The following is a 16,285-nucleotide window of genomic DNA, read 5'->3' as shown; positions in this document are numbered from 1 at the left end:
ATGTACTTCAATCTATCTAACCATTCACATATTGAAGGACATAGGGTTTAAGTTTTTTGGCTATGAACATTCATATACTTGCTTCTGTGTGAAGATAAGTTTTCATTTACCTGAGACAAGTTTGGTATTTACATGTTTAGTTTTATATAAAACTCCCAAAGTGTTTTCCAGAGTGACCAGAACCTTTACATTCCTGGAAGTGTCATCAGTTGAACAGAAGGACTGGGGAGGAATGATGGAGGTTTGAGGAGACAAGAAAAGGCATGCAATCGTCATTGAGGAGTGTGGACACGTGAACAGACTGGATGAACCCAGAGTATCTTTGGGCAGGACCAGTGACCTCCTAGAGTTTGGTGGTCATGGATTCATAGTGATACCAGCCGGTGTGGCCATGTGTTCTTCTCTAGCCTGTGCCAGTTCAGCCATGGAATAGTCAGAGTTAGACTTAAATAGGGTAGAGTTTTACCACGTAAGTAAAACAAAGGAAAAGAGAGGTAAGGGAAATAGGGTTATACCCAATAAATAGATTACAATAATGGGCCCAAACCAGAAGCTGTATAAGGAGAAAAATGAGGAAAACAAGGTGGATGAGGGGCAAGAAAAACTGAGTGGAACCAGTATATCTAGGTCCCAGTTAAAGTTGGGCACAGTGGGAACAAACTAGAAAGATAGGAGGTATAGTTAGAGAATGAAATACCTGAAATTGACATTATGGGTTAGCAGTTAATAATAATGAGGCTTAGATATGATAGAGAAGATAAATGACTAAAGTAGGGTGGAATTCAAGATCAGTGGTGAAGAGCAGACTAAGGAAGGAGAGGCTAGGTTTGGGAAAGAATCACTAATGTGGATACTAACTTCACCAAGATAGGGAGGGTGCTGGGGAATGTGACAATGAGCCAGATGCATGCATTATTTAGGAAAAGAGGAATGACCTGGGATTTGGTAAATGATTGCTATGAGAGGTGGTGTAAGATTAGCATGTTTGGAAACAAGAAATACAGAACTGGAGACTTTTTTAGGGGGAAAGGAGACAGCAAGATCTACAAGCAGGAAAGGGGAGCAAGGATGACACCTTCCTCTTTTCCAACTCCATAACCTATAGACTACAGAAGTGAAAACTGCACCATTAGAGAGAAAAGAGTACCCTGCTACTGGGAAGCAGAGCTCGTAATGCAGACAAGTGGTGACTGAGATGGGGAAAGGTGGGATTAGGGTCCTTCTGACAGCATGTAGGGTCCTGGGCCCCCTCTACTCTGGACTTCGAACCTAAACCTGAATGATAAGGGGATTCTTAGAAGTCCTTCTTGAAGGGAGGTTGCATACAGCACTGAAGTGCATGGAATTTGGAGGAAGACAGACTGGCTCAGCTACTTAATAGTTGTACAATCTTGGGACAGTGACATAACTACTCTGGGATTTAGTTTCCTCCTTCCTAAATTACAGATAATAATGTTTTCATGAGGATGGAATGAATTAAGAGATATAAAGCACCTGGAGCAGTCACTAAATAATAATTAATACCATTATGTGTTCAGAGAATACAACAGGCAGCATCCTGGATATCTGCATGCTTCCTTCAGCAGTATCATCCCACAGAGAAGGAAACGGAACCACAAAGAGGCTTTATGAAAAAGAACAACAGTTGATACTTCAATGATGTGTTAATATACTCCAAAACTCCATTTTACTTTGGTTTAAAAAGATAAATTCTAAACCAGATCAATGGGAAAAGGATGGTTTAAAGTGGCCACCTGCCTCCCTCAGCCTCTCTCTCCAGGTGGAACCTTCCTTCCCGTCCTGATGGCCTGTATTCTGAATTACCATTTGTTCTCTTCCTCCTGACCCCACCCTTCCCTGGGTGCCTGACCCTGCTGCATTGCATTTTATATGCTTGTTTCTGGACACAGATTGGTAAGTATTAGTTTTATCTGACCCCATGTGCTTGCTCTCTTTGGTGGAAAAATGGATTATTCCTGGGGGGAGGAGCCAAGATGCTGGAACAGCATGGAAGTTTTTTGTGTGTCTCATGTCCATGAAATACCACCAGACCAACAGTAAACTATCCTACACACCTAGAAAACTGACTGGAGGGTTAACACAACAATCTGCACGACCTGAACCACAGAATTCAGCAGGTACGCAGCCCAGAGAAGTGAACTTGGGGAGCAGAGTGAGAAGGTGCAGGAAGGGAGGTGCTTTTTTGAGCTGAGAGAGCTCAGTTCGGGTGGGGGGAGGGGCGGAATACGGAAAAAGCACCCCTCCCCAAAAAGCAGCTGGAGAGAAAGTGGAAAATTGGAAACAGCCGCAGGGACCAAACTAAAAAGGGAGAAAGGAGAGGGTTTAAATTCCATTAAGACTGTAAACAAGGGGAGCGCAAAGGCTGCAACTCCACAGCTCGATACCTGGTGGTGCTCTGGTGGGAGGGGAGAATCCCCAGGAACAGAGTGGGGTCCAGGAGGTTCTCGGGACACACGGGGAGAAGCTGAAGGACATTTGGTAGAGACTGTTGAAGCCACCTGGTCCCAGCAGACCCCAGAAAACAGCCACATTCGCTGGTGCTGGAACAAGGTCCTTAAGGCTGAAGCCTGGTGCCAGATGTGTGTTGTGATTTTCCATCATCCCTGAAATGCTGCTGCTACAGTATCTCGCGAACTCTTCCTGGGGCAGGCTGGCACCTGGCCGTAGTCTCGGGGCACCGGCAGCAGCAGGGTCTAGCAAGCGTTCCTGGGTGCAGCCGATATTTGGCCAATGCTCAGTGAGACCCTCCCACAGAGGGACGGAACAGGTCAAAGCCGCAGTCCTTCAGAAGTAAGGGGCCGGGAAAAACAGCCGCATCTGAGACAAAACTCGGGAGAAAGGTACTGCCTGGGGCCTGGTCACAAAGGGGGAAAAAGCGGGGAGTAGACGAAAGCTGAATACAGAGGACAGGTGCACGATTGCTGACCCAGGAGAACAGACAGGGTAGCTGGGTGGTTCCATTTTAACGGCTCCCGCACATGCGCATATGCACCTACCAGCGCCGCAACAATCCAGCCCAGCAGGATAGCAGCGCCATCTATTGGAGAGCGGAGCCATTACACTGAGCCCCACCCAACTGGGCCAACTTCCCTCCTCAAGAACACAAGTCTCACCACCAGCTTAGTTTATGGACTATGAAGCGCTACATAGACTGACTTCTAGGGGAAAATGAAGTAATTTCAGTCCTACTTCAATCTGTTAGCAGGTCCACCTATTCCATGTTCTTTTCTTTTTTCTCTTTACACTTTTCTTTTTCTTGAATACAGAAAAAGAAAAAACTCATTTTTATTTTCAATTTTTATTAAAAATATTTTTCTTTAATTTTTATTAGTATATTTTTTACTTTTGTGTAAATTTTTTCAAATTCTATTTTACTTCCATCCTTTTATTTTAGTCTACCAAGGTGTATTCACTTTTTCAAATTCTCAAACGATTTCCTTTTTTTTCTTTCTTTCTTTTTTCGTTTCTTTTCTTTTTCTTGAATACAGAAAAAGAAAAGATTCAAATTTGTATTTAATTTTCATTGATTTTCTTTAATTATGTTCTACATCATTCTTTACTTTTGTGTATATTTTCTCAAATTCTATTTTACTCCCATCATCTCATTTTAGTCTACTTCAGTGTATTCATTTTTTCAAATTCTCAAACTATTTCCCTTTTTTTCTCCCCCCCTTATTTTTTCTCTAATCTGTCAAACCACTTTCAACACCCAGATCAAAACACACCTAGAATCTAGCATCATTTATTCAATTTGTGTGTGTGCATGTGTGTGTAATTTTTTAATTTTCATATTTTTCTCATTTTTATTTTAGTAATTTTAACTTTTCTACCTCATTAATTCCTTTTTGCCCTTCAAAATGACAAAACAAAGGAATTCACCCCAAAAGAAAGAGCACGAAGAAACGACAGCCAGGGATTTAACCAACACAGATACAAGCAAAATGTCTGAACCAGAATTTAGAATCACGATAACAAGAATACTAGCTGGAGTCAAAAATAGATTAGAATCCCTTTCTAAGAGATAAAAGAAGTAAAAAAGAGCCAGAATAAAATTAAAAATGTTGTAACTGAGCTGCAATCATGGATGGATGCGGTGGCAGCAAGCATGGATGAGGCAAAACAGAGAATCAGTGATATAGAGGAGAATAATGAAGTGGAAAAAAAGAAGGAGATTAAGGCAAAAGAGCACAATTTAAGAATTAGAGAAATCAGTGACTCATTAAAAAGGAACAGCATCAGAATCACAGGGGTCCCAGAAGAGGAAGAGAGAGAAATAGGGGTAGAAGGGTTATGTGAGCAAATCATAGCGAAAAACTTTCCTAACCTGGGGAAAGACACTGACATCAAAATCCAGAAAGCACAGAGGACCACCATTAGATTCAACAAAAACAGACCATCAACAAAGCATATCATAGTCAAATTCACAAAATAGGCAAGGAGAGAATCAGGAAAGCAGCAAAGGAAAAAAAGTCCCTAACCTACAAGGGAAGACCTATCCACAGAATTTGGCAGGCCAGAAAGGAGTGGCAGGATATATTCAGTGTGCTGAATCAGAAAAATATGCAACCAAGAATTCTTTATCCAGCAAGCCTGTCATTCAAAATAGAAGAGATACAAAGTTTCCCAGACAAACAAAAATTAAAGGAGTTTGTGACCACTAATCCAGCCCTGCAAGAAATTTTAAGGGGGACTTTCTGAGGGGAGAAAAGATGAAAATATATATATATACCAAATGTAACAAAAGATTAGAAAGGACCAGAGAACACCACCAGAAATTCCAATTCTACAAGCATCGTAATGGCAATAAATTCATATCTTTCAGTACTCACTCTAAACGTCAATGGACTCAATGCTCCAATCAAAAGACATAGGGTAACAGAATGGATGAGAAAACAAGATCCATCTATATTCTGTTTACAAGAGACCCACTTTAGACCTAAAGACACCTTTAGATTGAAAATAAGGGGATGGAGAACCATCTATCATGCTAATGGTCAACAAAAGAAAGCCAGAGTAGCCATACTTATATCAGACAATCTAGGCTTTAAAATAAAGACTGTATCAAGAGATGCAGAAGGGCATTATATCATAATCAAAGGGTCTATCCACCAAGAAGACCTAACAATTATAAACATTTATGCACCAAATGTGAGAACACCTAAATATATAAATCAATTAATCACAAACATAAACTCATCGATACTAATACCATAATAATAGGAGACTTCAACACCCCACTCACAGCAATGGACAGATCATCTAATCAAAAAATCAACAAGGAAACAATGGCTTTGAATGACACATTGGACCAGATGGACTTAACAGATATACTCAGAACATTTCATCCTAAAGCAGCAGAATATATATTCTTCTCCAGTGCACATGGAACGTTCTCCAGAATAGACCATATACTGGGACACAAATCAGACCAAAGTAAGTACAAAAAGATTGAGATCATACCGTCCATATTTTCAGACCACAACGCTATGAAACTCTAAATCAACCATAAGAAAAAATTTGGAAAGGTAACAAATACTTAGAGACTGAAGAACATCCTACTAAAGAATGAATGGGCTAACCAAGCAGTTAAAGAGGAAATTAAAAAGTATGTGGAAGTCAATGAAAATGATAACACCACAACCCAAAACCTCTGGGATGCAGCAAAGGTGGTCCTAAGAGGAAAGTATATAGCAATCCAGGCCTTCCTAACGAAGGAAGAAAGATCTCAGATACACAACCTAACCTTACACCTTAAAGAGCTGGAAAAAGAACAGCAAGTAAAACGCAAAACCAGCAGAAGACAGGAAATCATAAAGTTTACAGCAGAAATTAATGCTATCGAAACCAAAAAAAAAAAAAAAAACAAAAAAAAAAAACAAAAAAAACCCAGTAGAACAGATCAATGAAACCAGAAGCTGGTTCTCTGAAAGAATTAACAAAATTGATAAACCACTAGTCAGTTTGATCAAAAAGAAAAAGGAAACGACACAAATAAATAAAATCAAGAATGAAAGAAGAGATCACAACCAACACAGCAGAAATAAAAATAATAATAAGAGAATATTATGAGCAATTAAATGCCAATAAAATGAGCAATCTGGAAGAAATGGACAAATTCCTAGAAACATATACACTACCAAAACTGAAACAGGAAGAAATAGAAAATTTGAACAGACCCATGACCAGTAAGGAAATCGAATTAGTAATCAAAATTCTCCCAAAAAATAAGAGTCCAGGGCCAGATGGCTTTCCAGGGGAATTCTACCAAACATTTAAGGAAGAGTTAATACACCTATTCTCTTGAAACTGTTCCAAAAAATAGAAATGGAAGGAAAACTTCCAAAATCTTTCTATGAAGCCAGCATTACCTTGATTCCAAAACCAGACAGAGACCCCACTAAAAAGGAGAACCTAGACCAATTTCCCTGATGAACACGGATGCAAAAATCCTCAACAAGATATTAGCCAACCTGATCCAACAATACATTTAAAAAAATTGTTCACCACGACCAAGTGGGATTTATACCTGGGATACAGGGCTGGTTCAATATCCACAAAACAATTAACGTGATTCATCACATCAATAAAAGAAAGGACAAGAACCATATGATCCTCTCAACAGATGCAGAGAAAGCATTTGACAAAATACAGCATCCTTCCTTGATAAAAACCCTCAAGAAAGTAGGGACAGAAGGAGCATACCTCGAGATCATAAAAGCCATATATGAACGACCCAGTGCTAATTTCATCCTCAATGGGGAAAAACTGAGCTTTCCCCCTAAGGTCAGGAACAAGACAGGGATGTCCACTCTTGCCACTGTTATTCAACACAGTATTGGAAGTCTTAGCCTCTGCAATCAGACAACACAAAGAAATCAAAGGCATCCAAATCGGCCAGGAGGAGGTCAAACTTTCACTCATCACAGATGACATGACACTTTATATGGAAAACCCAAAAGATTCCACAAAAAAAACTTCTAGAATTGATTCATGAATTCAGCAAAGTTGCAGGATATAAAATCAGTGCACAGAAATCGGTTGCATTCCTATACACCAACAATGAAATGACAGAAAGAGAAATCAAGGAAACGATCACATTTATAGTTGCACAAAAAACATAAAATACCTAGGAATAAATCTAACCAAAGAGATGAGAAATCTATACATTGAAAACTATAGAAAGCTTATGAAAGAAATTGAAGAAGACACAAAGAAATGGAAAAAGATTCCACGCTCCTGGATAGGAAGAACAAATATTGTTAAAATGTCGACACTACCCAAAGCAATTGACATATTCAATGCAATCCCTATCAAAATAACACCAGCCTTCTTCACAGAGCTAGAACAAATAATCCTAAAATTTGTATGGAACCAGAAAAGATCCTGAATAGCCAAAGCGATCTTGAAAAAGAAAACCAAAGAAGGAGGCATCACAATCCCAGACTTCAAGCTACACTACAAAGTTGTAATCATCAAGACAGTATGGTACTGGCACAAGAACAGACTCTCAGATCAATGGAACAGAATAGAGAACTGAGAAATGGACCCACAAAGCTATGGCCAACTAATCTTTGACTAAGCAGCAAAGAATATCCAATGGAATAAAGACAGTCTCATCAGCAACTGGTGCTGGGAGAACTGGACAGCAACATGCAGAAGAATGAACCTGGACCACTTTCTTACACCATACACAAAAATAAACTCAAAATGGATGAAAGACCTCAATGTAAGACAAGAAGCCATCAAAATCCCTAAGGAAAAAGCAGGCAAAACCCTCTTTGATCTTGTCCGCAACAACTTCTTACTCAACACGTCTCTGGAAGCAAGGGAAACAAAAGCAAAAATGAACTACTGGGACCTCAACAAAATAAAAAGCTTCTGCACAGCAAAGGAAATAATTAGCAAAACTAAAAGGCAACCGACAGAATGGGAGAAGATATTTGCAAGTGACATATCAGATCAAGGGTTAGTATCCAAAATCTACAAAGAACTTATCAAACTCAACACCCAAAAAACAAATAGTCCAGTGAAGAAATGGGAAAAAGATATGAATAGACGCTTCTCCAAAGAAGACATCCAGATGGCCAACTGACACATGAAAAAATGCTCAACATCACTCATCATCAGGGAAATACAAAACCACAATGAGATACCACCTCACACCTGTCAGAATGGCTAACATTAACAACTCAGGCAACAACAGATGTTGGCGAGGATTCGGAGAAAGAGGATCTCTTTTGCACTGTTGGTGGGAATGCAAGCTGGTGCAGCCACTCTGCAAAACAGTATGGCGGTTCCTCAAAAAACTAAAAATAGAACTACCCTAAGACCCAGCAATTGCACTACCAGGCACTTATCCAAGGGATACAGGTGTGCTGTTTCAAAGGGACACATGCACCCCCATGTTTATAGCAGCACTATCAACAATAGCCAAAATATGGAGAGAGCCCAAATGTCCATCGATGGATGAATGGATAAAGAAAATGTGGTATATATATACAATGGAGTATAACTCAGCAATCAAAAAGAATGAAATCTTGCCATTTGCAACTACGTGGATGGAACTGGAGGGTATTATGCTAAGTGAAATTAGTCAGTCAGAGAAAGACAAAAATCATATGACTTCACTCGTAGGAGGACTTTGAGAGACAAAACAAATGAACATAAGGGAAGGGAAACAAAAATAATATAAAAACAGGGAGGGGGACAAAACAGAAGATGGGGAACAAACTGAGGGTTAAATATGGAGAACAAACTGAGGGTTATGGGAGGGATTGTGGGAAGGGGGATGGGCTAAACGGGTAAGGGGCCCTAAGGAATCTACTCCTGAAATCATTGTTGCACTATATGCTAACTAATTTGGATGTAAATTTTAAAAAATTAAAAATAAAATTAAAAAAAAAGATTATTCCTCTCTTAACCTACCTCCTAAGCTTCTTTAGTTCACCACTATAGCCTCGCAGGCAGAATCTGTGCCCTTTCTCTTGTCTCTAGGCAGAAATTAAAGGACTTTCTTTGCATTAACGTCCAGGTTGTTGAAGAGATCATAAAAAGTTTCACACTTCATTGTCGCATTTTGGCTTATGCGTAAGAGTTCTGGTTTTTTTTTAATGTTTAGATGTGATGCTTTTAATTTTTTAATGTTTATTTATTTTCGAGAGAGAGAGAATGAGCAGGGGAGGGGCAGAGAAAGAGGGAGATGCAGAATCCGAAGCAGGTTCCAGGCTCGAGCTGCCAGCACAGAGCCCAACATGGGGCTCAAACTCACAAACCATGAGATCATGACCTGAGTCGAAGTCAGATGCTTAACCAACTGAGCCACCCAGGCGCCCCTATGTGAAGTTTTCATAATTACTTTAGCAGACACTAAGTGTTTTATATATATATACATATACAGGCACTGTGGGTGCTGAGCTGCAGAAATAAAACACATTTCCTTGTCATTCTACTCATCTGAAAGTAAATACCTGTACTTTGAATCTAAGATGTTCTTTTTCATATTGGTCTCACGCAGTATCTAGCACATTACCTTGTGTTAATGCTCAATAAATAATAAATCACTTTTTCTTTTAGACTCCATTTTTAAACACACTAAATAAAGTAAGAATTAATTTAAGCAGATCTATAGGAGTCTTCCAACTTGAGAGATACAAAAATCCAGCAAATATATTGGTAGTGAAACAGGATAAGGAAAAATATGTAGATTAGGCTGTCAAAGATGAGGAACAAAGGGCAGATTATAAATGTGTAATTCCTATTCAACAGCCAACAATGACCAAGATCATTTTCATAAAGGCTGAAGGAAGTGTCTCCTTTAGTCTTATTAAAATACATGGTTTGGTCATGAAGACAGTGCTAGGCTATGAATCCCAGACATTGATTACGTGTTGACTGCCTAGGAAGAGTCCACCTATGAGTCTATGATTCCACAAGTGACTAGTAATGAGTTTCATAAAAGAATAACTTGAGTTAGGATGTGTATTTCCTAAAGAAATAAATGAATGAATTCCTAAATAAATGAGAAATAACAAATTTTGAACTCATCAAAATGCCCTATCAACATTCTGTAATAAATGTGTGATTTAGTTATATGCCATTTTGGCTTTCAAAAAGAAATGAGTGAGTCATAAGATACATTTGTTTTCGATATTTTTAAGGCTTCTGTTTTTTGATTCCTTTGAAAGATTAATTTTCCATTAATCAACATTCTTTCCGCTTAAAATTTACATTAGAATATCCCTAAATTACTAAGCTTGACTTAGTCTCTGACATATGTATTACATATTTTCTATCAGGTCTACAACAGCTAAAATCTGACAATATGAAGGTTATTTCTTTGTTCTTGGACTTCTGATGAAAAAGAGTGTCCTTTGTCCATTTTCTTCCTTCCTATTCTGGTTTATTTTCCATCTTGTCACTTATCACTGCTTGAACGTATGGTACATATTTTTATATTTATTTACTTGTTTATTATTTGTCTCTTGCTGCCAATAGAGGAAGCTCCAAGAGGAAGGGAACATTTTCAGGCTTCATTAACAGATATCTCACAAGCAATTATGAGCTTTAATGAAAAGAAACACTTCTTAATGGAAAGTGAATTTAGCTTTTTAAAAAATATTTAATATATATTTCTAAATTGTAAGATTTTCTATTCATTTTATGGCATATTTACCGTCTGATAGCAATGTTCACTTAACAAAGTCAATTTACCAGATCTTATAATATGTATTGATATTGTTTTAATAAAGTGATTCAGCTCAGAGGAGTTTCATTAAGCTTTCAAGGCTTGATAAGCCTATTTACAAATGCATATTACGATTTAGCTAGTAATTTTAGGAAATCCATTACCCAGCTATTGCAACGTTTAATTAAAATGGCTTAACATACAATTATATGTTTATTACATTCAATTTTATTTACATTTGTATTATCAACGTGTGATTATTTTTTAATAACTCTAAATGTGCAATCAACACATAGGCTTTCCCATTAAATGGTTAGACAAGCCATAACAATTGATGCCAACTGGTAGTATCTAACAATTTCAGAAAGCCTTCAATCATTTCCCAATGCCTTCACCTCTCTCTTTTATAAATCCCTGTTCCTTTTCTTGTTCAGATGTTTTAATTTCTTTCTTAACCTTCCTTAATAGGACCTTTAGAGAATCTAAGAAAGAAAATGCCCATCTGCACATACACAGAACACTTTCCACATAATTTATTTTTTTAAATATTTATTTATTTATTTTGAGAGAGAGAGCACGCATGCAAGCAGGGAAGGGGCAGAAAGAGAGAGGGAGAGAGAGAATCCCAAGCAGGCTTCACGCTGTCAGTGCAGAGCTGGATGCAGGGTTCCATCTCAAAAACTGTTAGACCATGACCTCAGCCGAAATCAAGAGTCAGACGCTTAACCGACTGAGCCACCCAGGTGCCCCCATTTTCCACATAATTTCATTTAAAGTGATTCAGAGGGGTCCCTGGGTGGCTCAGTGGGTTATGTGTCTGACTTCAGCTCAGGTCATGATCTCACAGTCTGTGGATTTGAGCCTCACGTCAGGCTCTGTACTGACAGCTCAGAGCCTGGAGCCTGCTTCGGAGTCTGTGTCTCCCTGTCTCTCTTCCCCTCCCATGCTCACTATCTGTCTCTGTCTCTTAACAATAAATAAACATTAAATTTTTTCAAAAATAAAGAGATTCACAGATCTCTTGGGTCCATCAGAGACCATGTAGGGGTCATGAACTCCAGGTCAGTAGCTCTTGTCTTATCCTATTAGTTTCTCCATATTGCCCTTATAACTGCCTTCATATTTTCGCCAACTTAACCACTCACGTGACAAATGTGTATGCTAAAGTTGCTAACCCCCTTCACACAATGTTCTATATGCAGGACCTTAGGAAAAAAGTTGGCTATGTACTAAAGATAGAGTGTTATAATAACAGCCACTCAAATAAGAGTTGAGCAATTAACAACAGGAAAAACTGTGATAGGAAGGGGCAAAAAGTTAAGATAGACTATAAACAATCCTTCTTATAAATAAGCTTTATTTAGCAGATATCTACTAACAGCCTTCTATGTGCCTCCTTCACTCACATAACAGATGTCTACTGGCAATGACAATGATCCAGGCCCAGTAGGGGAGAGAAAAATGGAAGAAGTCATCTTTGAAAATTAAATCTCCTACCGAAGTCTATAATACAATTTAGTCTGTTAGTATTTAAGACTGGTAAGTTATACTACAAGTTCATTACTAAAAACAAAAGCTAACACTCTAGTTATAGCCTCTAGAGTCATTAAAAAATTTCCCCCAATCCATTTTTATTCCTCCAAATAAAATCTAATGCTATGTGAATTCCTGGTATAAATTCAAAATCCTGTTTTGTATTAGAAGATAGGAGAGACATAGTTTCCCACCCATAGTTTGTCACTATTTTTTAAGCCAAGTTCAGACACACATGCATTCTTTCTGCTCTGCTGGGGCATTGGGGCAGGATTTCACCTTTCTTCATTTCACAGGTAATACTTCAACTCATAATTTAAAGACAGAGAATAATAAAACTAAACATGACGTTTCATAACAAATATTTGAAAGAGAGCTTCGTGGATTGAGTTTTCTGGGTAAGGAATTTGACTAGTATTGAAGGAAATATTCCCCTTTATTGGGTATTCAAGAGGGAATCAGAGCTCACTGAAGCTGGGAAGAAAATAGAAGCACTAACATTTGCAATAAATAGCTCCGATTATTATTATGACTAAATGAAAGCAAAATGAAAGTTGACATTTCTCTATTTTACATTAAAGATCTGGCAATGAATAAAGATAAAGGTCTAGTGGGTTTCATAAGTCTGGTATTAAAAATAAAATTACCCTCATTGACAGGTGAAATTGATCTGGCATTTCACAAAAGAAGGTAAATGGATTTTTAAAAATGGTTTCCTTCTCCTTATATAGGACTATTTAAATAATTTAAAAGTTATTTCTCATGGAAATAGAATCAATTTTCTATATGCCTTGAAGCACATTAATGAGAATTCTGAATTTCCTTCCTTCTAGTCAAGTGATAAGTCAAAATAAAAAACCCTTGAAAGCTATTACATTGTAGAAAATACAATTTTCTCCTTGAGAAAGAATAGTTATTGGTTGCTGCTAAATTTAATGTAGGAAATACAAAGATAACTGTGGCCATGCTATCAATAGGAAAATCTCTTCTGTGGTGGTCAGCTAGTAGCACCCAAAGAAAGTTTTAGCTCTGTCACATTTTAACTCAGGAGTATTTAAATCTGTTTTCTCAGTCTCGTGTAAGTCTTGCCTCCGTAATGCTTTTTCTTTCACTCCAACTTCCTAGTGGAAGTTTTCATTTCGGGTTTTACTCACTGCAATTGCTATTAAAAAAAAGAGGTTGTTCTGAATGCACTTTTTCTAATAAATATGATCTGGACTCGCAGGTGTCAAAACTACCCTACTTCTACTAGCATATGGAAAGTTAAGGCAAATCTCCCACCACCATTTTGAGTCATCACAGGACTGAGTAAGTGAAATACAGACTTCCAAATTTACAAATGATAAATACTTCAAAAATTAAACACAGCAAATGAAAAGAATTGTGTTCAATCAGGGGCACCTGGATGGCTCAGTCAATTGAGATTCCAACTCTTGGTTTTGGCTCAGGTCATGATCTCAGGGTTTGTGGGTTCGAGCCCCACATTGGGCTCTGCACTGACAGTGCAAAGCCTGCTTGGGATTTTCTCCTTCTCCCTCTCTCTCTGCCCCTCCCAGGTTTGCTCTCTCTGTCTCTGTCTCTCTCTCTCTCTCTCTCTCTCTCTCTCTCAAAAGAAATAAACATAAAAAAATTTTTTTAAAAGAATTATGTTCAAACATAGTTACCAGCTCCAAACTTGAGTGGCTCTAAACTAAGGTTTTTCTCTTGTATTTTAAATTCTACTGCTTTGTGCAGTCTATTGTACATTTAATAATTTTATCTCCCCTAATAACCAACTACATCTCTCTGGTAAATGAGAAGCCCTCCATCTCCAGTTCTTAACAATCAGTCACTCCCTGCCCAGCATTATAGTGGGTCTCGGCTGACAGCCTATGTATTTCAAATTATTTCTCTATTTGGTCTTAGTAGCAAAGAGATGGTGACATTCTTAGATATAAAGAGAAAATCAAAACCAAAATCTAAAAGCAAATCTAGTAAAACTTTAATTTTAAAACAGAGAAATTAACTTTTATCTTATGTGGAACCCAACATAATTTTCTATACAAAATTGCTAAGTTATCGTCAAAATCATGCACCTGGATTTATTTTCCCTTTAGCTTTTAACGACTAACCAAATTCAGAATCTTGGAAGGCATCTCATCTCACCTTCCTGCAGGGCTGGAGCTAGTGTCTTCATTTTCCCATTGTTCATTTTTACTTCTTGGAACTGGGGGCTGTAACATTTCAGCTGCTAGTGGGTCAGCATCATTCTCTTCTCGACCAATCCATTCTCCAATCACACGGGGTCTCAGAAGAGAAGAATTAAATGCCACTGTTTCCTAAAGAGGAGAAAAGAATATACTGACTCAGATCACTTATTCTTATTAATAGGACAGCAGGGAAATAATTTTGTCTACAGTTTCAACTACTTCCGTAAATCAAAATGTTCTTTTTCTTTCTGAATTGACTTAAAATTTCCATTTTTATTAGATGACTTATTCTTTGTAATTTGTGCTGACTCCTTTAGGTCACTGTGACAAAGGATCCAGGAATGAAATCTTTTATTTGGAATCAGAAGGCTGCATGTGTGTTCTCAGGAAGGACGAGCTGAGACTAGCATTTGTGACAGAAAGAAAAGTGTGCGGTAAGGCGCACACAGTGAAAGAGCTTAGTGTTACTGGGAAATGATAAAAATTTCTTAGGAGGAAACCGGGGTGAGGTAAGGGAATAAAGTCAAGAGATGGCAGTGGAAGGATGGATTGTCTCCAACTGTGAAACATTTTGGACTTGGAGCCATCCAGTGTAGGTTAGAAGCAGGGCAATATCAATAACAGGTATGCTAGCTAATCAAAACACGTTAAAGTGATCTTTTTTCATAGACTTGGGTATGATGTGGCTCTTTAAATGATACTTTAACCATTTAAATCATTTAATATTTTGAAAGGTTCTACTATCAAAATAAATAAATAAATTTTAAAAAAGGGATGCCTGGATAGCTCAGTTAAGATTCCAGATCTTGACTTCAGCTCAGGTCATGCTCTTACAGTTTATGGGTTGGAGCTCTGTGCAGTCTATTGTACATATTGTGCACTGGCAATGCAGAGCCTGCTTAGGATTCTTTCTCTCTCCCTCTCTGCCCTACTCATGTGCGCTCACTCTCTCTCTCACTCTCTCTTTCTCTCTAAAAATAAATTAATGACCTTTGAAAGGTACTCAAATACTAGATGTGAGTCATTGCTAGAGATATCTCAGTAAGTGAGAAAAAGGCCAGTTAAAAGCAGTGCCTACTCTATGATTTTAGTTTTGTTTTAAAAATTCATATGGGTGTATATCAATGTTTTGTACTGATCTCAGCCTATCGATAACCAATGTTGTGGTTCTTATTATGACTGCAAGATGCCCTTCATCAATAACCATCAGGAAGCTCAGAAAAATTAAAAGTTTATTGTTTATAAGGCCTGCAAATTACGCAGCACACCTGGGGCCACACTGTGAGGTCACAGGTTGACAAGAGAGAGAGAGCTAGCAAGCAGAATGTTGGGGTTCTGTTTTTATTGGGGTTGAGGGTGGAAGCCTAGGGTTTTGTGGGCTCATTCTATATTGGTGAATTTAAAACAGAAGAATGGGAATTTAAAGCACAAGGAGAGAAAAAACAAGAGGCCCAAATGGTCAGTACTTGAAATCAACCAAGATCTCTAACACCAAAGAGCTTCAGTCAGGGGAGGTGGCCTGGCTCTTTATCTAGTCTACTGTGACTGACAATGTGTTTACTGGAGACAGCCATCTTTGAAGTGGACACTTTGACAATCAAGGTTTAAGTACAGCATTTGCATTACAAAAAGGAAAAATAAAACCAATTGTCAGAGTTTATACTATAATTCATCATTCATACACTAATCCTACTCATTTATTCATTTTCTTATATTTAAGACCTACTATGTGCCTGAAACAGCTTGATTTGTTGGAGAAACAATGGTAAGACCAAAATTTTGTGGATTTATCTAAAAAGAGGAACTATAGGTAATTTTAGTTTCTTCCTTGGGTGCTTCCATGTCTTTGCAATATTAT

At 38.0% G+C, this 16,285-nt stretch overlaps 1 protein-coding gene across 1 annotated transcript in view; it reads right to left on the bottom strand.

The window, feature by feature from the left end:
- CF2H8orf34 (chromosome F2 C8orf34 homolog) overlaps positions 1 to 16,285 on the bottom strand; it is a 408,213-nt gene that overhangs the window by 239,208 nt on the left and 152,720 nt on the right. The window contains 1 exon segment of the mRNA XM_060610698.3: positions 14,384 to 14,556. Within this exon segment, the coding sequence (XP_060466681.1) occupies positions 14,384 to 14,556 (173 nt within the window).

This window comes from Panthera onca, chromosome F2 (genome assembly GCF_046562875.1).
Source record: "Panthera onca isolate mPanOnc1 chromosome F2, mPanOnc1 haplotype 2, whole genome shotgun sequence".
Lineage (NCBI taxonomy): Eukaryota > Metazoa > Chordata > Mammalia > Carnivora > Felidae > Panthera > Panthera onca.
The sequence above is the reverse complement of the archived record's forward strand: the minus strand, read 5'-3'. Positions and strand labels throughout refer to the sequence as shown.